This window comes from Pseudopipra pipra, chromosome 19, assembly GCF_036250125.1.
Source record: "Pseudopipra pipra isolate bDixPip1 chromosome 19, bDixPip1.hap1, whole genome shotgun sequence".
Taxonomy (NCBI): Eukaryota; Metazoa; Chordata; class Aves; order Passeriformes; family Pipridae; genus Pseudopipra; species Pseudopipra pipra.
This window is the reverse complement of record NC_087567.1, coordinates 12,079,062-12,098,179: the sequence shown is the minus strand read 5'-3', so window position 1 is coordinate 12,098,179 and position 19,118 is coordinate 12,079,062. Positions and strand designations below refer to the sequence as shown.

At 65.8% G+C, this 19,118-nt stretch overlaps 4 protein-coding genes across 7 annotated transcripts in view; 3 read left to right on the top strand and 1 right to left on the bottom strand.

Annotated features, from left to right (window-relative positions):
* The first annotated feature begins 226 nt into the window (after positions 1–226).
* On the top strand, positions 227–6,791 carry GAA (alpha glucosidase). Its single transcript, XM_064676229.1, has 19 exons — positions 227–655; positions 799–944; positions 1,317–1,482; positions 1,859–1,955; positions 2,042–2,161; positions 2,278–2,396; positions 2,531–2,662; positions 2,800–2,910; positions 3,075–3,188; positions 3,296–3,380; positions 3,502–3,619; positions 3,824–3,957; positions 4,090–4,241; positions 4,445–4,593; positions 4,692–4,833; positions 5,049–5,147; positions 5,315–5,479; positions 5,787–5,939; positions 6,348–6,791. Exons 1-19 carry the CDS (start codon positions 293–295, stop codon positions 6,405–6,407), a joined length of 2,625 nt encoding a protein of 874 aa, XP_064532299.1. The 5' UTR covers positions 227–292; the 3' UTR covers positions 6,408–6,791.
* Positions 6,650–10,202, bottom strand: SGSH (N-sulfoglucosamine sulfohydrolase). The gene is made up of 8 exons (XM_064676236.1): positions 10,093–10,202; positions 9,678–9,838; positions 9,377–9,482; positions 9,017–9,167; positions 8,701–8,857; positions 8,417–8,498; positions 8,132–8,335; positions 6,650–7,854 (listed from the first exon to the last, which is right to left on the bottom strand). The coding sequence occupies exons 1-8, from the start codon at positions 10,178–10,180 to the stop codon at positions 7,295–7,297; spliced, it is 1,509 nt and encodes a 502-aa protein (XP_064532306.1). The 5' UTR covers positions 10,181–10,202; the 3' UTR covers positions 6,650–7,294.
* On the top strand, positions 10,102–17,436 carry SLC26A11 (solute carrier family 26 member 11). Of its 3 annotated transcripts, none has more exons than XM_064676235.1 (16): positions 10,102–10,640; positions 10,992–11,184; positions 11,382–11,467; positions 12,031–12,110; positions 12,312–12,454; positions 12,742–12,917; positions 13,049–13,121; positions 13,478–13,528; positions 13,848–13,908; positions 14,283–14,338; positions 14,440–14,580; positions 14,711–14,838; positions 15,241–15,340; positions 15,447–15,580; positions 15,870–15,942; positions 16,694–17,436. In XM_064676235.1, the coding sequence occupies exons 1-16, from the start codon at positions 10,179–10,181 to the stop codon at positions 16,774–16,776; spliced, it is 2,040 nt and encodes a 679-aa protein (XP_064532305.1). In that variant the 5' UTR covers positions 10,102–10,178; the 3' UTR covers positions 16,777–17,436. The 3 variants fall into 3 exon arrangements, with proteins under 3 accessions (XP_064532305.1, XP_064532304.1, XP_064532303.1); XM_064676234.1 differs by having other exon boundaries at positions 10,164–10,640; positions 15,444–15,580; XM_064676233.1 differs by having other exon boundaries at positions 10,222–10,640; positions 10,859–11,184; positions 15,444–15,580.
* Positions 17,437–17,592: 156 nt separating this feature from the next.
* Positions 17,593–19,118, top strand: part of RNF213 (ring finger protein 213) — a 48,294-nt gene continuing 46,768 nt past the window's right edge. The window contains exon 1 of one of the 2 annotated variants that reach the window (XM_064676223.1): positions 17,593–17,722. Coding sequence is in view for 1 of the 2 variants with exons in the window: in XM_064676221.1 (XP_064532291.1) it covers positions 18,315–18,533 (219 nt within the window). In the remaining variant the exon portion in view is untranslated. Of the gene's footprint in view, positions 17,723–18,299; positions 18,534–19,118 lie in introns of those variants that run through there. The other variant, XM_064676221.1, reaches the window with a different exon arrangement.

The window sequence follows — 19,118 nt, the reverse complement described above, 5'->3', positions numbered from 1 at the left end:
GTCGTAGGGTATAATGTTTATTTAACATGTACCACGGTGATTTTTTCGGTATGTTTCTGTTTACGTTTCACTTTCGCTGCCCCAGGCCGTTGCCGGGTCCCGCCTCCCTGTCCCGCCCCGGGGCGGGGGCCGGGCTGTCCCCGCCTTTCCGCGGGCCCCGCTCTCCGCGGGGCTACGGCCCAACCCCGGCAGCGCCGCGGGGCGGGGGTGGGAAGGGGAAGTGCCAGCCCGGTGCCTGTCCCCGTCCCCGTCCCTGTCCCTGTCCCGCGTGGCTCTCGCCGGTCCCGCCTCGATGTGCGCGGGGGTCGCGGCCGCGCTGCTGGCGCTGCTCGTCCCCGCCGCGGCCCGGGCCGGCCCCGCGCCCGCCGCCTGCGAGGTGTCCCCGGGCGGCCGCTTCGACTGCGGCCCCGAGCGGCTGCTGTCGCGGGAGGGCTGCGAGGCGCGGGGCTGCTGCTACAGCCCCGGGCCCGGCCCCGGCCCGCCCTGGTGCTTCTTCCCCCGCGGGTACCGCAGCTACCGCGCCGAGAACCTGACGGCCACGGCCGGCGGCTTCACCGCCCGCCTGCGCCGCGTGGCCGCCGCATTCCTGCCGGCGGCGGTGGACGAGCTGCGGCTGGACCTGGCGCTGGAGACCCCGACCCGCCTGCGCTTCACGGTGCGCCCCGGACCCCGCCCGGGCCCTCCGCGGCCGGCCCGCGCTGAGCCCGCCCTGTCCCCGCTCTGTCCCCGCGCTGAGCCCGCTCTGTCCCCGCTCTGTCCCCGCGTTGAGCCCGCTCTGTCCCCGCTCTGTCCCCGCAGCTGCGGGACCCGGCCCGGCAGCGCTATGAGGTGCCGCTGGACACGCCGCGGGCGGGCGGCGCAGCCCCCTCCACGCTCTATGGGCTGCAGGTCAACCAGGACCCCTTCGGGCTCGTCGTGTGCCGGCAGCGCGGCGGGAGAGTCCTGTGAGTGCCCGTCCTGCCCCCCTCGCCTTCCCGAGGGATTCAGTCTGGAAGGGGAACCCCAGGCGGCCCCGCAGGGCACGGGCTGGGAGCAGGGATGTGGCAGGGGACACTGGTGATGGCAGGGGACACTGGTGATGGCAGGGGACACTGGTGACAGGAGCGGGGCGGCAGCTGGTGGCTGTGCGGGCTTTGCTTTGACGCCCTCTGCAGTTCGGTGGCTGAAAAGGGAACCAGGAATCCCGGAGCTCAGCTGAAACTTGGTTTTGTTTCACATGGTGATGAGCATCCGCGTCCCTCTCCAGTGCTGAGGGCCCGCAGCTCGGTGTGTCTCCCTCCTCCCGGCTGTTTGCCAGAGCCTCCCTTTCTCCGCAGGCTGAACACCACCGTCGCCCCCCTCTTCTTCGCAGACCAGTTCCTGCAGATCTCCACCTCCCTGCCCTCCCATTTCATTTCTGGGCTGGGGGAGCACCTGACACCGCTGATCCTCAACACAACATGGACCAGGGTCACCCTCTGGAACCGGGACATGGCGCCTGCAGTATGGAGCGGGGCTGAGGGGAGGGGAGATGCTCATCTGGCCTTGTGAAGGTGGCCCCACGGCCTCTCACATCTAGTCTGGGGCTGTGGAGAGGTGCCTGTGCTGGTTCAGCTCTGGGACCTGGCCTCAGCCCCAGGCAAGCCCATGGGACCCTTGTCCCCAGGCCAGGCTTTGTCCCCTGGGGCTCTGTGCTGCTCAGGAGCTGTTCCTTCCTGGCACTCCTGGGCTCTTCCTCTGACTCAGCAGTGTTTGGGGCCACAGGCCCTGGGTTTGCACCCCAAGCCGTGATGGTGCTCTTGGCTGGAGGCGAGGGGTGGGGGGGTGCCAGGGTCTCTGGCAGAGCCTCGCTGGCACCACACCAGGTGGTTTGCTCCAGCCCCAGGTCAACCTCTACGGCTCCCACCCTTTCTACCTGGTGATGGAGGACGACGGGTCAGCCCACGGGGTCTTTCTGCTGAACAGCAACGCGATGGGTGAGTCCCGTGGAGGTGCCGGGGCGAGGGCTGGGCCCCGTCCCTGTCCTCAGCTGCTTCTTCCTCTGGTACTTGTGCTTCCCCAGACGTGCTCCTGCAGCCCAGCCCAGCCCTGACCTGGCGCACGACGGGGGGGATCCTGGACTTCTACATCTTCCTGGGCCCCGACCCCAAGAGTGTGGTGCGGCAGTACCTGGACGTCGTCGGTACGAGCGGGGGCGTGGGTGCTGTGAGCAGTGTGGCAGAGCTGGCGTGGCAGAGTGGGGCTGTGGGGCAGCGTGATGCTGGGCCATCCCTGCCAGCACCCACCCTCCGCTTCCAGGGTTCCCCTTCATGCCCCCGTACTGGGGCCTGGGCTTCCACCTCTGCCGCTGGGGCTACTCCTCCACCGACATCACCCGGCAGGTCGTGGCCAACATGACAGCAGCCCGCTTCCCCCTGGTAGGTCTGGGCCTGTCCCCGGAGCCTCTGTCCAACAGCGGCCACGGGGGGGGGGGGTTGATGGGAGCCCCTGTGGGTGAGGGTCCCATGGCACTGTGCAGGAGTCCCTGCTCCACCCGCATCACCATTCACAGGATGTGCAGTGGAATGACCTGGATTACGCAGATGCCAAGAGGGATTTCACCTTCAACAAGAAAAGCTTTAAGGACTACCCGGAGATGGTGCAGGACTTCCACCGCTGCGGGCTGAGGTACATCATGATCGTGGTGAGTGACACCCACACGGGTGGGCTGGCACTGGGGCTGCAGCTGCCCCAAGGGCAGTGATGGAGCTTCCTCTGAGGGAGGCAGGGCCGGCCGTTCCCTGCCCTTGCTGGTGAAGCCCCGGCTCTGTGCCCTGCCAGGATGCTGGGATCAGCAGCTCGGGACCCCCTGGCACCTACAGGCCCTACGACGAGGGACTGAAGAGAGGGGTGTTCATCCGAAATGCCACGGGACAGCCCCTGGTCGGGAAGGTGTGTGTGGGAGCAGCCCAAGCCCTGCGGGAGGGGGGTTGAGCAGGGCCATGGGAGGAAGGGGGCCAGAGGGCCAGAGGGAAATGCTCAGGGGGTGGCTGTGATAGAAGGCAGGGTGGTATGCGGGGTGGAGGGCTCTGCCCACTGCTGCCTCCCTCCCGCAGGTCTGGCCAGGCCCAACCGTCTTCCCAGACTTCACCAATCCGGAGACTCACGAGTGGTGGCATGACATGGTGAAGGACTTCCACGACCAAGTGCCCTTTGATGGCATGTGGCTTGTGAGTGGCCCTGGCAGAGCTGCTGGCTATGGCTCCCTGGCTCCCTCCCTGCACCTCCGCTGGGCCCCAGTGTGGCAGGGAGGGCATCCCGTCCTTTCCCTCCCCAGGACATGAATGAGCCCTCGAACTTCGTGGAGGGCTCCCAGGATGGCTGCCCCCAAAACAACCTGGAGCAGCCCCCCTACGTGCCAGGTATGGGAGTGGGTTCCAGCCCTTCCCGGGGCCGTGGGGATGCCAGGAGGATCCTGGAGGACGCTCCGGTCCCAGCTGGGTGGGCTCTGACCTCGCCCTTGCCCCCGCCCGCCTGGTGCAGGCGTGTTCGGGGGGCGCCTGCGGGCCGGGACCATCTGTGCCTCCAGCCAGCAGTTCCTGTCCTCCCACTACAACCTGCACAGCCTGTACGGGCTCACTGAGGCCATCGCCTCCCACAAGTAAGCCTGGGGCTCCTGCTGGGCTCCTGCACATCCCAGGGGATGCCAGAGCTGGCAGAGAGCCCCAGCGTGGGCAGTGTGGGCACAGGGAAGGCACTGAGCGGGGAGGGAGGGTTTGGTGTGTAACAAACACAGTGTGCCGTGGGAGCTGCTGAGCGCCTTCCCTGTCTGGGCGGTGCTGAGCAGACCCTGCTCTGCCCTCAGTGCACTGCTGAGGGTCCGGGGCAAGCGCCCCTTCGTCATCTCGCGCTCCACGTTCGCTGGGCACGGGCGCTACGCTGGGCACTGGACAGGGGACGTCGGCAGCAACTGGGAGCAGCTCTACTACTCCATACCAGGTAGGCTGTGGGGCACTTGGGGCACATCCAGCCCTGCTTCCCTCCTGTGCTGCCCCTGCAGCCAGGGGCTTCTCCACGGGCTCTGTCCCCTGGCACCGTGGAGCCTCAGTGCCCGCTGTGCCCCCTCCCCAGAGGTGCTGCTCTTCAACCTGTTCGGGGTGCCGCTGGTGGGTGCCGACATCTGCGGCTTCGCGGGCGACACGTCCGAGGAGCTGTGTGTGCGCTGGACACAGCTGGGCGCCTTCTACCCCTTCATGAGGAACCACAACGACCACGGCACCCGGGTGAGCCCCGGGAGCCCTCGCCCTGCCGGGCAGGGGGGCTCTGGGATGAGCGAGCACGCATGGGAAGGTGGCTGGTGCAGCTGCAGTGCCACGTGCCCTCGGTGCTGGGCCTGGGCTGGGAGAGTCCATCCTGCATCCCAGAAATGCACCCGTCCTTCCTCCCTGTGTGGTCTGAGCGTCCCCCTCGGGTCTCTCCCCCGCAGCCACAGGAGCCGTACGCCTTCAGCCCGGCCGCCCAGGCTGCCATGAGGAACGCCCTGCGCCTCCGCTACTCCCTCCTGCCCTTCCTCTACACCCTCTTCCACCGGGCTCACACCGCCGGGGAGACGGTGGCACGGCCCCTCTTCCTCGAGTGAGTGCTGGCCCAGCCGGGGCCGGTGGGCGCCGTCCCACTGGGCTCAGGGGGAGGTGGGTGCAGGGTCTCCCTGGCACTGCCCTTCCCTCCTCCAGGTTCCCCACAGACCCCAACACCTGGGCCGTGGACCGCCAGCTCCTGTGGGGCGGGGGGCTGCTCGTCACCCCCGTGCTGGAGGCAGGACAGACCAAAGTCAGCGGCTACTTCCCGGTGGGGACGTGGTACAGCCTGGCAGGGGTGGGTGTTCCCTGCTCTGTTGTGGGACTGGGGGGGGCTTTGCTGTGGGACCCCGTGTGCATTCCTGCATCCCATTGCTGGTACAGGTCCCCTGGGGCTGTGTGTGGGTCCTGTACCTCACCTGCTTTCACTCATGGCCATCTAAGGGCCGCAGTGCTGGCCCCCTTGGCCACACAGCACCCTGTGCCTGCTCTTCCCTCTCTGTCACCACATAGGACTCCACCATCCACAGCAAAGGGCAGTGGATCCTCCTGCCAGCACCCCTGGACACCATCAATGTCCATGTCCGTGCAGGGCACATCCTGCCCCTGCAGGTGAGTCCCTCTGCTCTGTGGTGACACCGTGGTACCCTGCCTGGCCAGCCTAGGGTGGTGGCAGTGCCGTCACCGCAGAGCAGACAGTGCCGAGGGAGCCATGGCTGCACTGTCCAGGGGACGTGGCTCCGGCAGTGCCCTGAGCTGTGCCCTCTCCCACGCCCCAGGAACCTGCCTTCAGCACTGCCCAGTCCCGCAGGAGGGGCATGGCCCTGGTCGTGGCACTGACCCCAGACGGCTTTGCCAGGGGAGACCTGTTCTGGGATGATGGGGAGAGCTGGGAGACCTTTGAGAGGGGGGACTACACTGAGATCCTCTTCCTGGCCACGCACGTGAGTGAGGGGGCATCTGGGCAGGGGGGTCCTGCTGGTCACAGGCAGCACTGTGCCCTGGTGCAGAGCTCTGTGGTGCCAACAGTGCCAGACTGAGCAGCTGGTGGGGTGGAGGGGTCAGCATCCCCTCAGGATGCCCCCTAGGAGGGGGAGAGGCTGCTCTCCTTGCACTGTGGATGCTCTCTGGCCCCCTGGGCTCAGTGCCTGGCAGAGGGGCAGCACGAGGAGCAGGGCACAGGGCAGCCCTGTGTGCCCGTGGGGTGGCTGTGACCCAGGAGCACACGGTGACATCCCTGCTGTCCCCCAGGGTGCCGTGCTCAGCCAGCTGCTGCGGGGGAGCCCCCACCTCGACGGGGTCCTGCTGGAGGCTGTGACTGTGCTGGGGGTCCCCAGCCCTCCCCGGCAAGTCCTGGCCAACGGTGCCATTGTGAGTGACTTCTCCTACCGCAGTGACACCCAGGTGAGTGCTCGTCCCCCCCGGGAAGGGGTGGTGGCTGGGAAGGGACAGGACACAGCTGAGGGGCTGGCGAGGTCTGGCCCCAGCGATGGCACAGCACCAGCTCTGTCAGCACAGGCTGGGCCACTGCTCTGGGGCTGGGCAGGATTAGACCACGACAGGAGTGAGGATGGGGAGATGGAGGAAGGAAAGGCTGTGTGATGATGGGGCTGGAGCTCTGAGAGGAGCAGCAGCACAGCTCTGCTCCTGGGGCTGCCTGCCATGGATGCCCTTCTCAGGGGCTCTGTGGGATCGGGACCATGCCAGGCTGTGGCTCTGTATGGGGACAGGACACCTCCCTCGGCTCTGACACCTCCCAGGCTCCTTCCCAGCTGGCTCTGCCTGCTGCCAACCCTTCCCTCTGCCCCTCAGGTGCTGAGAGTCCCTGTGTCGCTGCCGATGTGGGAGCAGTTTGTGATCTCTTGGTCCTGAGCCACCACCGGTCACAGGGAGAGGCCACGCTGCTCCCCCTGACTCTGGGGCTGAATCCATCCCATCCCTTGACAACCCAGAGCTGCCACTGCTCTTCCCAACCACGCAGCTCCTGGACTTTGGCTGCCATGAGGCGATGGAGGTGTGTGCACTGGACTGGCACAGGGAGGGGGGGACTTGCACAACCCCCGGGGACAGGGAAAACATCATCCTCAAATCAGGGAAAAAAAGACCCAAGTGCCTTGTGAGACAGCAAACCTGTTTCTGTGGGGGACTGGTAACCTGTGGGGGGCCTGTGGGGAGTCTCCTGGCTATGGTTTTGGGGAGGGGGATGTGCAGGGGGGGAGTGAGCAGTGCTATGAATAAAGCTGCTGTTTGCTGGGAGCAGCCCCAGGCCGTGCCCGTGTTCCCTCTGCCCCTGCTGGTCCTGAACTGTGGCTCAGCCCTGTGCCCCTGGTTGGGACACCCTGGTTCCCTCCCTGCCTGGGGGTCTCCAGCAGGGCTGCCTGTGCCCCTTACAGGCTTCACCCCATTTCCCAGAGCATTGGGGGCCCCCTGGCTGCACCACAGAGCCCCTTGTCCTGTTGTCCTGCTGGCTCCAAGCCAGGGGCTGTTGCAGGGACGTGCTCAGCTCCAGGGAGAAATGGAGCCCTGTCCTCCAGAAGCTTTACGGAGGGGCAGCTTGGTCCTATGGCTGCTCTGGCTGGGAGGAAAGGCACCAGGGTCCCTGAGTGCTCTGGGGCCAGGTGGTGTGGGTGATACAGAGAGCAGAGCCTCGTGGTGTCACCCAGGGATTAGGGACTGGTCTGTCTGTGATCCCGCTCCACCCCCTCGTGCCCGAGGAGCACGGGACCGTGGCAGAGCAGTGGGGACGGCAGAGGTGACGCTCACAGCTCGTTGTGCAGCGGCCGGCACTGGGGGCTCAGCTTCTCCTCCAGGACAGCGTCGGGGGCGCACACCCAGGGGTCCCCCGTGTCCCACTGCCACTTGAGGAGCTGCACACGGAGCAGCTGGAGGACGTCGGCGTAGCGGGGGTCGGGGGCCAGGTTCTGGCTCTCGGTGGGGTCGCGGCTGCAGTCAAAGAGCTCCCAGCGGTCCCGGTAGTAGTACTGGTGCAGGGTCTTGTTCCAGTGGGTTGGCTGCCCGGCCCTGGTGCGGTTAAGCAGGTCTTGGAAAGTGGGCGAGACGTAAAAGTCCTGGTCGATGGGAAAGGGCATCTTGTAGTTGAGGTTGTGGATGAGGCGGAACTGCCGGTGCTGGATGGCTCGCATGGGGTAGTACATGGTCACCTCGTGGTGGCTCTGGCTGCTGAAGGCGGTGGCCCAGGACTGCTCTGACTCCAGTGCTGGCAGGAGAGACTTTCCAGTGAGCTGCACCTGCTTTGTGCCAAAGATGCTGTAAGAGGGGTAGGGGATGGAGAACCAGTCCAAAATGGTCGGCGTCAGATCTGGAGGGGAAGAGAAGGGTGAGAGGAGGGACTGGCACCGTGGGAGGAAACAACCTGGAGAGAGCCAGAGACGTCTCTTGGGTCTGCAGCTGCATGGGCTGTGGCTGCTCCTGGGAGGAGCTGCAGAGCTGAGCCCTGGGATGCTGTCCCACAGAGGACCCTGTTCTGTCCTCCCTCCTCTCACATGCAAGGGCTGCCCCTGGGACAAGACCCTGGGTTTTGGTGTGGGGAGCAGCCCACAGCCCCCGAGCCCAGCTCTGCAGGCATGGGCTCTTACCCAGGAGGGTGGCGAAGGCCTGGCTGACCTGCCCCCAGCGCTGGGGGTGCTCAGGGGACGAGAGGAGCAGCGGCTCGGCGGTGCCCGAGCGGTAGAGGTTGGTCCTGCCGCCGGGGAAGGGGATGCCGTTGTCGGAGGTGTAGATCACCAGGGTGCTGTTGTGGAAGCCGGCACGCCGCAGCTCCTCCAGGACCAGCCCGATCCCTGCGGACGGAGGGGCAGAGCTGAGGGGGGCAGGAGGGTCTGCAGCACTCACCAGTGCCAGCCTGGCCCTGCGGCCCCTACCTTGGTCCATGCGCCCGATGGTTGTGTACTGGGCAGCCAGGTCGGCCCGGGCAGCCGGCGTGTCGGGAACAAAGGGGGGGACCTAAACGGAGAAGGGCAGAGTGGCACATGGCCACCATGGAGACAGAGGTCACAGGTCCACCACGGTGGCCCTCACCAGCTCTTGCCTGTAATGCTGCTGGCAGTGACGAGGTGGGGGCCAGCCCTGGCTCCATCAGAGGCTGCCGTCACATGCAGCCCCCGCAGGGCCCCACACAGCCCCGTGCAGACCCACAGGTTCCCACCTGCACTTGCTCTGGGTGGTAAATCTGTGGCTTCCAGTCAGGGATCCAGCCCATCCCACTCTCTCCGTTGCCAAATTTCTCACAAAAGGCCCCGTACTGGGGCTGGGAGTGCCCGCAGCGATGGGGGTCATGGAAGGCGACGTAGAGGAAGAAAGGCCTAGGGATGGAAAGGGTGGAGGTGGTGGAGCAAAGGGCTGCCCACACCCCCTGAGACCCTCTGCTGGGACGAGCTGGGGCTGGCAGGAGGACTCCCACCTAGTCTGGGCTTCTGGATATGGGGTGACCCAGACCAACTGGGATGTGGAGGCTGTCTCACCTCTCGTCCTGGCTCTGCAGGAACCGCCGGACGAGCGCTTTGATCCGGGTGATATTTCTCCCAACCTGCAGGACTGAACTGTTCTCCTCTGTGTAGGCAAAGTCGAAGGGGTACACAGCCTCTGGCCCAACATGCTTCTTCCCAATTATCCCTGCACGAACAGAGACAAGTGGTGTGCTGGGAGCAGCAGGGGGATGGGGGGACATGGCTACCACTGTCTCCTCCCTGGGGGACAGGCATGGGTCCAGGGGGTGTTCCCTGGCTCACGGGCAGTTTAGCCACCAAGCTCTCTTGCTCACTGGGGTTTGGTGCACCAAGGGGGGGTTTCCCTTCTCCTGTCCTTTGCCTTTGGCTCCCTACCTGTCCGGACACCTCCTTGGCTGAGCAGGTGGGGCAGGCTCTGCACGCCGTCGAAGGAGTTGAAGTGGTGCACGTCCTGGTGCAGCCCGTACATCCCGTTCTGGTGCTGCAGGTGAGGGGACACAGCACGGTTGGACAAGGGCTGCCAGCCCGGCCCCAAAACACATCCAGCCGTGCTCCTAGTGTGTGAGCGGGGGAAGCAGGTCCTGGGGGCTGGGAAGAGGGTGGGCCAGCAGACAGGGGGGGTCGCCCCGTCCTGGGACTGTGCCACAGGAATGCCGGGGGCTGGCGGTGCCCCTACCTGTGGTAAGCCGGTCAGGATGCTGGCCCGGCTCGGGGAGCAGCTGCTGACGGAGGTGAAGGCGTTCTGGAAGACCACCCCACGCCGGGCCAGCGCGTCCAGGTTGGGCGTCTGGATAGCCGAGTTGTTGTAGGCGCCGCTCTCGAAGCCCCCGTCATCGGCTGCGGCGGGAGGGGTGCGGGGTGAGCCCGGGGCGCGTCCCTGACCAGGCGCGGGGGCAAAGCCCGGGGGACGCGAATGACACCGACAGCATCCCCGGGCTGCGGGTGACCCGGGCTGGGGCCGGTGCTGCGGGGACCGTCCCAGCGGAGGGGATGCAGCGGGACCCGCGGGGCAGGGGGTTCCCGGGCTGGGGGCGACGGGCGCGGACCCGGAACCGGCTCCGGGGCTCGGCCGGGCCGGCGGCCGCACTCACCCAGGAGCAGCAGCACGTTGCGGGCCGGGGCCGGGGCCGCGCCGCTCCGGAGCGCTCCGAGCAGCATCGCCAGCGCCCAGAGCCGCATGGCACCGGCACCGGCACCGACACCGGGGCGAGGCGGCTCCTCCTCACCCCGGTCACATGGGGCGGCCCCGGCCGCTCAGATCCGGCCCGGGCGGAGCCACGGGCCCCGCGGGCGGAGCGGGCTGGCACGGCCGGCCCCGGCCCGCCCCGGCCCCGCGGGGGTCCCGCCCCGGCCCCCCGGGAGCGGAGCTGCGGCCGCGGGTGCCCGTGCCGGGCTGTCCCCTCTGTGCCGGGCTGTCCCCTCTGTGCCGGGCTGTCCCCGCCGGGTCGGGCTGTCCCCTCTGTGCCGGGCCGTCCCCGCCATGCCGGGGTCCCGCTGCCCGGCGCTGCCGGTGCTGCGCTGGCTCCCGCGGTACTGCCGGGCCTGGCTGCCGCTGGACCTGCTGGCCGGGCTGGCCGTGGGGCTCACGGCCGTGCCGCAGGCGCTGGCCTACGCCGAGCTGGCCGGGCTGCCGCTGCAGGTGGGTGCCGGGGCCGGCGCAGGGAGCTGGGGAGCCCCCGCTCCCTGAGCTGCCCGTGGCCAGGGTGGCCTGGAACGCTCTCTTCCTGAGCTGCCTTTGACTGGGGGCGCGGGGACCCCCCGCTCCCCGAGCCGCCTGCAGCGTGGCGGGCAGGGCTGGGCTGGGCTGGGCTGGGCGACCAAGGGCCGACCCTGTGCAGTCGCCCGTTTTGCGGGCAGGAAGCTCCTGACGCCCTGTGTGTGCCAAATGCCCTGGAGTGACCCGAGATCAGCCCAGCCCTCCTCGCCGGGGAGGTTTCTGGCCTCTCCCAGCTCCCAGCGTTGTGCCAGTGCCCCTTCTGCCCCCCTGCAGTATGGCCTCTATTCCTCCTTCATGGGCTGCTTCGTCTACTTCTTCCTGGGCACTGCCAAGGACGTGACGCTGGGTCCCACGGCCATCATGTCCCTGCTCGTCTCCTCGTACGCGTTCCATGAGCCTGTCTATGCCGTCCTGCTCGCCTTCCTCTCGGGCTGCATCCAGCTGGCCATGGCGCTCCTGCACCTCGGTGAGATGCTCTTGCCATGCACCATTGTATTTTTAGGATGTTGCTATACATCCTGTAGTTGTTCCCCCCTCCTCTCAGCTTTCCAGGATGCTGAGGTCATCCTGCTAATGCTTGTGACAGCTCTGTGTGCACACAAACACCCAGTTTGGGTGCCTACCAGGGCCAGCAGTGTGCTCAGTGCTGCCCATCCCACACAGGATTCCTTCTGGATTTCATTTCCTGCCCTGTCATTAAAGGGTTCACATCAGCTGCTTCCATCACTATTAGCTTCAACCAGATCAAGGTAGGATCTACTCTGCCCTGGATGCCTCACCAGCTGTCTCCTAGTGCTGTGGAACTGGGATATTTAGCACCAGGCTGGGTGATGTGCTTGGTACCAGAGGAAGGAGCCCCAAAGGGGTCATGAGACCCCCTGCCAGCAGTTCTGCTGGGTCCCTGAGAGCTCTGCTCTGAGCAGACCAAGCCAAACACACCCTTTGCCTGTGAGCAGCTGGTGACATCCAGGACAGCAGTAAAACCAGGACATTTGATTTGGTCACTGGCAGGGGGTGCTGGGTGATCTCTGGCACGGTGGGTTTGCAGTGATGGGAGCTGCAGGGGGTTTTTTGCAGCCCCTCAGCTCCTCAGTGGCCTCTCAGGGACCTGAGGCCGTGCGGCTCTGCTGGGGCTGCCACACTTCCTTTGTGGTTACCCCAAATCAGAGCCTCTGCCAGCAGCTGGCAGGCTGCTGTTGGCCAATGGCTGCGGTCGTGGGGGACGGCGCGGCTCCAGGGGCTGAGGCACCTGGCAGCTGGGGCTGAGCTGGGTTGTCACCAGGCTGTCACCAGGCTTTGTCTTCCTGCACAGAACATCCTGGGGCTGCAGGGGATCCCACGGCAGTTTTTCCTGCAGGTGTATGAGACGCTGCGGAGGATCGGGGAGACCAGGTCGGCACCTTCCCCACTCCCTCCCCTGCAGCTGTGGGGTCTCAGGCTCTGCCACTTCGCTCCTCATCTCTTTGGTCACACCTTGGACTGATTTCTCGGTCCCTGCCCAGCACTGTGACACAACCCCCCTCTGGCAGGGCTTTGGGGGGGCTCTTCCTGTGCCCCAGAGCGTGTGGGCTGGCTCTGATGTGGCTGTTGCAGGGCTGGGGACGCTGTGCTGGGGCTGGCCTGCCTGGCCGCGCTGGCAGCACTCCGGGCCATGAAGAGCCGCCTGCCCCGAGCTGCCTCTGCGGAGCCACTGGCTGCCAGGATCAGCTGCCGGATCGTCTGGATCTCTGCCACAGGTGTGCCAGCCATCCCCTGCCCCGTCCCCTCCCCCAGCCATCCCTCCTGGGGGCTTGTCACTTCGGGGCAAGGAAGAGACAACCCAAAACTGGTAAAGCCCAGGTTGGCAGGAGCCGAGACATGGGAAATGAGTCGGGGAGGACAAAGTCCTAAGGGTGGTCCTGCCACTGTGCATGCCCCTTCCTAAGGCTTGGAAGTCCTTGGCAGCTCAGATACCCATCTCCAGCCATCCCTCCTGCTGCCCTGGGGTCTGGGCGGGTTTCCAGGGTTTCTCTCTCCTCTGCAGCACGCAACGCCCTCGTCGTCCTGTTTGCTGGCCTGGTTGCTTACTCCTTCCAGGTGATGGGCTCCCAGCCCCTCACGCTCACTGGCAGCATCCCCCAGGGCCTCCCTGCCTTCCGGCTGCCACGCTTCTCCCTGGCAGAGCCCAACGGCACCGTCCCCTTCCTGAACATGGTGGAGGTGAGTGCCGGGGTGGCTGGTGGAGGCCAAGCTCCCCTTGGGCTGCTCTGCTCCCTCCTGCGTGTGCTGGCTCCCTGCACAGCGGGATGAGGCCACTCCCGGCCCTCCCTCACCGTACCCTTCCCTCCCAGGACATGGGGGTCGGGCTGGCCGTGGTCCCGCTCATGGGCCTGCTGGAAACCATCGCCATTGCCAAGGCTTTTGGTACGGCTGCACCAGGGTCCTGCCCTGCGCTCGTGGGGGGTCCCACAGGGGCTCGGGGTGCTGGGGAGGGGTCTCCCCAGGGGCTCGGGGTGCTGGGGAAGGTGCTCTTCTCACGAGGGCGCTGAGGGGTGCAGATCTGCCTGTGCCGAGCCCGTTCCATCGTGTGGGCTGGCAGGAGGGGTCCCGCAGGGAGCACAGCTGAAATTGGCCCAGGAGGTGGGTGTTGTTTCGGTGCTCCTGTGCCTGAGGGGTGCCAGGACAGGTCCCACGCTGTCCCAGTCAGTGCTGGCCCCAGTCCGTGTGCGTGGCGGGTTGTGCCTGTGGCAGTCTCGGGCCAATGCCGGTATCTCTTTCAGCCTCGCAGAATGGTTACAGGATTGACCCCAACCAGGAGCTGCTGGCTCTGGGTAAGACACTGCTTTGGAGCAGTTCAGGGGTGGGGGTCTGGCTTCAGTGCTACTGTGTATCCCAGAGCTCCTGAGCTACACCAGATCCCATCTCAGCAGTCCTACCTCTCCCTGAAGATTTCCCTTTCTTACCTTGCATGCTGCCCCCACCAAAGCTGTTCCCACAGGAATTTCCAGAGCAGTCTGAGTCACACTTGCGCAGCGGGATAGGCTCTGATCCAGCCTCCGGTACTGGGGTTGGAGGAGGTGCTGATGGGGACACAGACCCAGCTCATGGCCCTGGCGGTGCCTCCCCAGCCCCTCTCCTTCCCCTCCTCAGGTGTTGCCAACATCCTGGGCTCCTTCGTCTCGTCGTACCCCATCACGGGCAGCTTCGGCCGGTGGGTAGCAGGAGGGGGGACAGACCCCAGCCCACAGGACACTCACTTGGGCCTGTGGGGTGAGGGGGCTCTGCAAGATCTTGGGTGGAAGATTGTGCAGACCCCAGTGGGTCTCTGAGCTTATGTCCTGGTCCCAGCAGCCCACCTTGGTGGCCAGGCTGTGCGTGTGTCCCATGGCCACCTTCTCTCCTGTCTCAGTGCTCTGCAGTCCTGCTGCGGCCTGGGAGCCACTCATGTTTCTTGCTCATGTTTCTCCCTGGTGGGGTCCGGCAGGGTCAGTGATTTTCCTGGGTGGGGGGTCTGGGCAGTGGGTGGGTCAGCCCCTGGCCCCCCTGGCCCCCTCACAGCCTAGGACGTGTTGCTTTGCCTTTCAGGACGGCGGTGAACGCGCAGTCAGGGGTCTGCACCCCCGCGGGAGGGCTCGTCACAGGTAGGGCCCTGACCCTGCCGTGGGCTGCTCTGCAGGCCCCCCTGCCTGGGAGCCCTGGGCATCAGGGACCCCATGACTCAGGGGCTCCCCCCGTCCCGCAGGTGCCCTGGTCCTGCTCTCGCTGGCCTACCTCACCTCGCTCTTCTACTACATCCCCAAGGCGGCCCTGGCCGCCGTCATCATCTCGGCCGTGCTGCCCATGTTCGACGTGGGGATCTTCAGGACGCTCTGGCGGGTTAAGAGTGAGGGCACGAGCTGGGGGAGGCTGATCCCCTGGTGCAGCCCAGCTCTGCCTGCAGAGCAGGCACTGTCACTGAGGGCCCTGTGGCACCAGGACAAACCAAAGCTGAGCCTGGGCTGTCTGTCTTGCAGGGCTGGACCTTGTGCCCCTCTGCGTGACGTTCCTGCTCTGCTTCTGGGAGGTCCAGTATGGAATTGTGGCCGGGGTGCTGGTCTCAGGAATTCTCCTGCTCTACTCCATTGCCAGGCCCCCAATAAAGGTGGGCTTCACACCTCCCCTTGGGTGTGGCAAGGCCACAGTGATCGCCAGGGATCTGGGAGGGGGTTCATAAGGGCAGTGAGGTGTTGGGGTGCAGGATGCTTCTGTCCTGTTCGTGCCCTCTCCCGTGTCACCAGCCTGCCATGGGCGCAGCACAGGGACCTCTTTAAAAGAGCACAAGGAAGGGAATCTCCCAGGACTGGAGAGCAGGATGGGGAGGCATTGCTCTCCCTGTCCTGCTGATGCTGGGTGTGGGCAGGAGGGGCTTTCCCTGAGGGATGGGGGCTCCTGCGTGTCCCCCTCCGTCCGGGAGGACAGTGAGTGACACGGGCAGTTGTCCCCCCGGGAAGGTCACAGCCTTGAGTTCCCAGTGACTTGTCCCCCTGCACCGGGGTCTGTGCAGGTGTCGGAGGGGGACATGCTCCTTGTGCAGCCGGGGAGCAGCCTGCACTTCCCAGCCATCGAGTGCCTCCGGGACACTGTGTGCAGCCGTGCTCTGGCAGGTATGGTCCCACCCCTGCCAGCTGTGGTCCTAGCTCTGAGGGCTGTGACCCCTGGGCTGGCCATTTCTGGACTCATCAGGGATGTGACCTTATGCTCTTCCAGCAGCATCTCCACCACGCTCCGTCATCCTGGACTGTTGCCACATCAGCAGCATTGATTACACGGTGGTGGTGGGGCTGGCAGAGCTGCTGCAGGAGCTGCACAAGCACGGCCTCTCACTGGCCTTCTGTGGCCTGAAGGTGTGTGGAACCTTGGCCACCCCATCCCAGGCTCTGCTGCCCCATCCCAGACCCTGCTGCCTCTCCCCTACAGCCTGGGGAGGGTCCCTGTTGATGGGCTCAGCCCGGCTGCCTTCCCCCATGGTCTGTGCTGGCCTCCCCTCTGGTAGCACCTTTATCATCTCAGCACCTTCCACAGAGGTGGAGGCTGCAGGATGTGGGTGGTGGGAAGGGCTGGATCCTCTGCTCTGGGCTGGCTGGGGGCTCAGCTCTGGAGGGGCTCCCCCAGCCCAAGTTTCTCTGCCCTCAGGACCCTGTTCTCCAAGTCCTCCTGTCTGCTGACTTAGAAGGATTCCAGCATTTCCCCAGCCGGGAGGAGGCAGGTGAGGCTCTGGGCTGCCCCTGGTGCTCTCTCAGGATGCTGGTGAGTGGGGCTCTGGAGGATGAACCTGGGGGTCTGACCTTTGTCAACCCCAAAGCAGCAGTGGGGGGGCTGCAGGGACCTGGCTGCTGGGAAGGTGAGCTGGTCACCTCAGCCTCGGGGATTCACGTGAGCTGTCGTGGTTTAACCCAACAGCAGCTCAACACCACACAGCCCTTCGCTCCTCCCACAGAGAGATGGGGAGACAATCAGAAAAGAGGTTAAACTTGTGGGTTGAGATAAAGACAGTTTAATAGGAAGAAAAAGGAAAGGAAAATTATAATAATAACTAGAGAATATAGCAAGTGATGCACAGGGTGGTTGCTCACCACCCACTGACTGATGCCCAGACAGTCCCTGAGCAGTGGCTCTCACCCCCCCAGCCAAATCCCCCCAGTTTTTTCTTCAGCACAATGTCCTGTGGTCTGGAACATCCCTTTGGGCATTGGGGTTGCCTGTCCTGGCTGTGCCCCCTCCCAGCTTCTCGAGCCCCAAGCCCCTTGCTGGCCAGGCAGTGTGAGAGGCTGAGAAGTCCTTGGCTTAGTGTAAGCACCACTCAGCAGCAGCAGAGCCAGCAGGGTGTTATCAGCAGGATTCTCATCCTGAACCCAAACACGACTCTGTAGCAGCTCCTTGGAAGAAAACTAACTCTGTCCCAGCTAAAAGCAGGACAAAAGTCTGGCCTTAACTTGCTTCTCCCCTTCCTGGCCCAGAGCAGTGCAGAGGAGCAGAGCCGTGGGACAGCAGGACCGACCCCTTCACCAGCACCACTGAGAGCTCAGGGCTCATCCAGTGAGTCGAGGAGTCACTGTTTGTGCTGGGGTTGAATGTCCTGTGACACCCCAGTGACCGCCTGCCCCTGCTCAGCTCCTGGGCAGCTGGGGATGGACTGTCCCCATGTCCCACACCAGGGAGGGCAGAGTAGCACCAGCCCAACCCCACACAGGCTGAGGTGAGCACTGGGACCAGGGGTCTGCTGGTCCCACACCATGGGGCTCTGGCACCTCGCCTCCTCCACAGGCTGAGGGCAGGCACTCCCTGGAAGGGATCAGTGGGACAAAACCATTCCCTGTCCCGGTGATCAGTGCAAAGCTGTCCCTCCTTCACAGAGCTGCTGTCTTTTTTTAATCCACTGTTTTAATTCTGGACATCTTTCATGTTCTGGGCCACACCGATGGTGTGCTCTCCTCAGAGAGTTTCAGGGCTGCTGGCTCTGCCCTCCAGCCCGAGGGCATGTGGCAGCTCAGCAAAACATCCGGGACTGTGCTCCTCACTGATCCCTCTTTGTGGGTGTTGTGCCAAGCGCTGCCCGGGGGCAGGGCTGGGCTGTCCCCCTGGGGTGCAGCCTGTTACAGCAGCCCGGCGGGGCTGGGCACGGTCGGGAGTTGAATTTTCCTGAGCAGCCCTCCGCTGGCACCCAGCAGGGAGGGTGTAATAAATCAGGAATTGCTAATGAGTCAGCGTGATCTCTGTGTTTCTGGGGGAAAGCTTTTTCTTTTGTGTGGGATGGGGAAATTCACTTCTGGGCGCTGCTGAGCACTCCAAGGAAAAGAAACTGAAACCAAACTCGGCTGCTGCCCGGATGATCCGAGCCCGAGGGCACACTCCGGCGCAGATCCTCCTGCCAGGGGCGTGTTGCAGGTTTTGCAAGAGCAGCAGAGGAGCTGAGGAGCCACACGGCTGCCAGGGCCGGCAGGTCCTGCCGTGGGGTGTTCATTCCTGCAGCGGAGCAGCGCTGGGTGGTGAGTTCCCTGCTGCACTCTGGTGATGCTGGGAGTGGGAAAATAGGAGTAAGGGGGTCAAAAGGGCCGATTGTGTGGGAATAGCGTGTGTGCTCAAACCCGTGTGAACGCTAGTGGAGATCAGGTGTGCTGGGAGCCCGTCTTCAGCTTGGTCCTCGTTGTATCCGGGATGCGGCAACAGCTGCATCCCCACTTTTTACTGTTGGATCCAGTTTTGACTTTTGATTGTCGGATCCAGCATGATCTGCTTTCCTGCAACACACTTGCCCCCATGGCCCCCAGCCCTGCTCCAGCCGCCTGCGGAGTGCAGGAGTGGGGGGTTGGTGTATCTGTACCCCACCAGCCCAAAGCAGGAAAAGTGGGGCTCCGCCGGGGATTTGGGGGCTGCGGGAAACGCAGAGAAGGGGCTGAGCTCCAGGCCCGTCCCACCGGGGCTGCCCCGACGGCCCCGGCGAGCAGCACCCGCTCCCTCCCGCCGGCAGCGGCTCTTTGCCGGTGCCTGGGGGTGCCCGGTGGGTTCCCGTGGGGTGCCAGTGGGTACCCGGCGGTCCCGGCACGCTCGGGCACCGCGACCCCCCAGGCCCCCGGCGGGATGGGGGACGGGACGGGGCGGGACCCCGTCGGGAGCCGCCCGCGGGAGGTGGCCGGAGAAGGGATTGGCCGGGTCGCCCGGGGCCGGGCGGGGACCGTGACGTGCCAGAAACGAAACTTGGCGGCTCGGCGGAGAAACGAAACTTCGCCAGGCGGGAGGGGCGGCCCGGGGCGGCCGAGCGGGCGCTGCAGGTGCCGGTGCCCGGTGCCCGGCCCCTCGGTGAGTTGCGCTGCCGGTGCCGGCGGGTGACGGGACGGGACGAGGTGGGCACCGGGCCTGGGCTTGCGGGGGGCTCCGGTGCGGGTGGCGCGGGGTCGGGGGACTTGGGGGTTCGGGGGACTTGGGGGTCCGCGGAGGGCGGCGCTGCGGTCTCCGGGCTGCGCTGCAGCCTCCCGGTGCGCCCGGAGCCCCCCTGCTGTGCGCCGATCCCCCGGTGCGCCCCGATGCCCCTGGAATCCCCCCGGTGCGCCCCGATGCCCCCGGAGTCCTTCCTCCCTGTGCGCCCCGATCCCCCGGTGCGCCCGGCCGTCCCCGGACACTCCCGTCCTGCTCTCCGGGCCCCGTTCCCCGGGACGCCCCCTCCCCTCCCCGCCGTGCCCCCCCCTCCCCTCCCCGCCGTGCCCCCCCCTCCCCTCCCCGCCGGTGCCCCCGGGAGCGAGGGCGGCCCCGCCCCCCGCGGTACATAACGGGCCTCATTTGCATACCGCGGGGCGCCTCGCCGCGCCATTGGCCCATCCGCGGGGTCATTTGCATATAAACCGGGAGGAGGCGGGAGAGCCGCCTATCCGCGGGCTGCGTGCGCGC

What these genes read in the sequence shown, in the direction of transcription:
- GAA (XM_064676229.1), top strand. Translation starts at nt 293, where the DNA reads ATGTGCGCGGGGGTCGCGGCCGCGCTGCTGGCGCTGCTCGTCCCCGCC. An exon ending in CAGCAGCCCGCTTCCCCCTG is followed by an intron (nt 2,397 to 2,530) that starts GTAGGTCTGGGC and finishes CACCATTCACAG; the next exon opens with GATGTGCAGTGGAATGACCT. An exon ending in GAGGCCATCGCCTCCCACAA is followed by an intron (nt 3,620 to 3,823) that starts GTAAGCCTGGGG and finishes CTCTGCCCTCAG; the next exon opens with TGCACTGCTGAGGGTCCGGG.
- SGSH (XM_064676236.1), bottom strand. Translation starts at nt 10,180, where the DNA reads ATGCGGCTCTGGGCGCTGGCGATGCTGCTCGGAGCGCTCCGGAGCGGC. An exon ending in CCAAGGAGGTGTCCGGACAG is followed by an intron (nt 9,168 to 9,376) that starts GTAGGGAGCCAA and finishes CTGTTCGTGCAG; the next exon opens with GGATAATTGGGAAGAAGCAT. An exon ending in CATCGGGCGCATGGACCAAG is followed by an intron (nt 8,336 to 8,416) that starts GTAGGGGCCGCA and finishes CTCCGTCCGCAG; the next exon opens with GGATCGGGCTGGTCCTGGAG.
- SLC26A11 (XM_064676233.1), top strand. Translation starts at nt 10,237, where the DNA reads ATGGGGCGGCCCCGGCCGCTCAGATCCGGCCCGGGCGGAGCCACGGGC. An exon ending in ATCACGGGCAGCTTCGGCCG is followed by an intron (nt 13,909 to 14,282) that starts GTGGGTAGCAGG and finishes TTTGCCTTTCAG; the next exon opens with GACGGCGGTGAACGCGCAGT. An exon ending in CGCGGGAGGGCTCGTCACAG is followed by an intron (nt 14,339 to 14,439) that starts GTAGGGCCCTGA and finishes CCCGTCCCGCAG; the next exon opens with GTGCCCTGGTCCTGCTCTCG.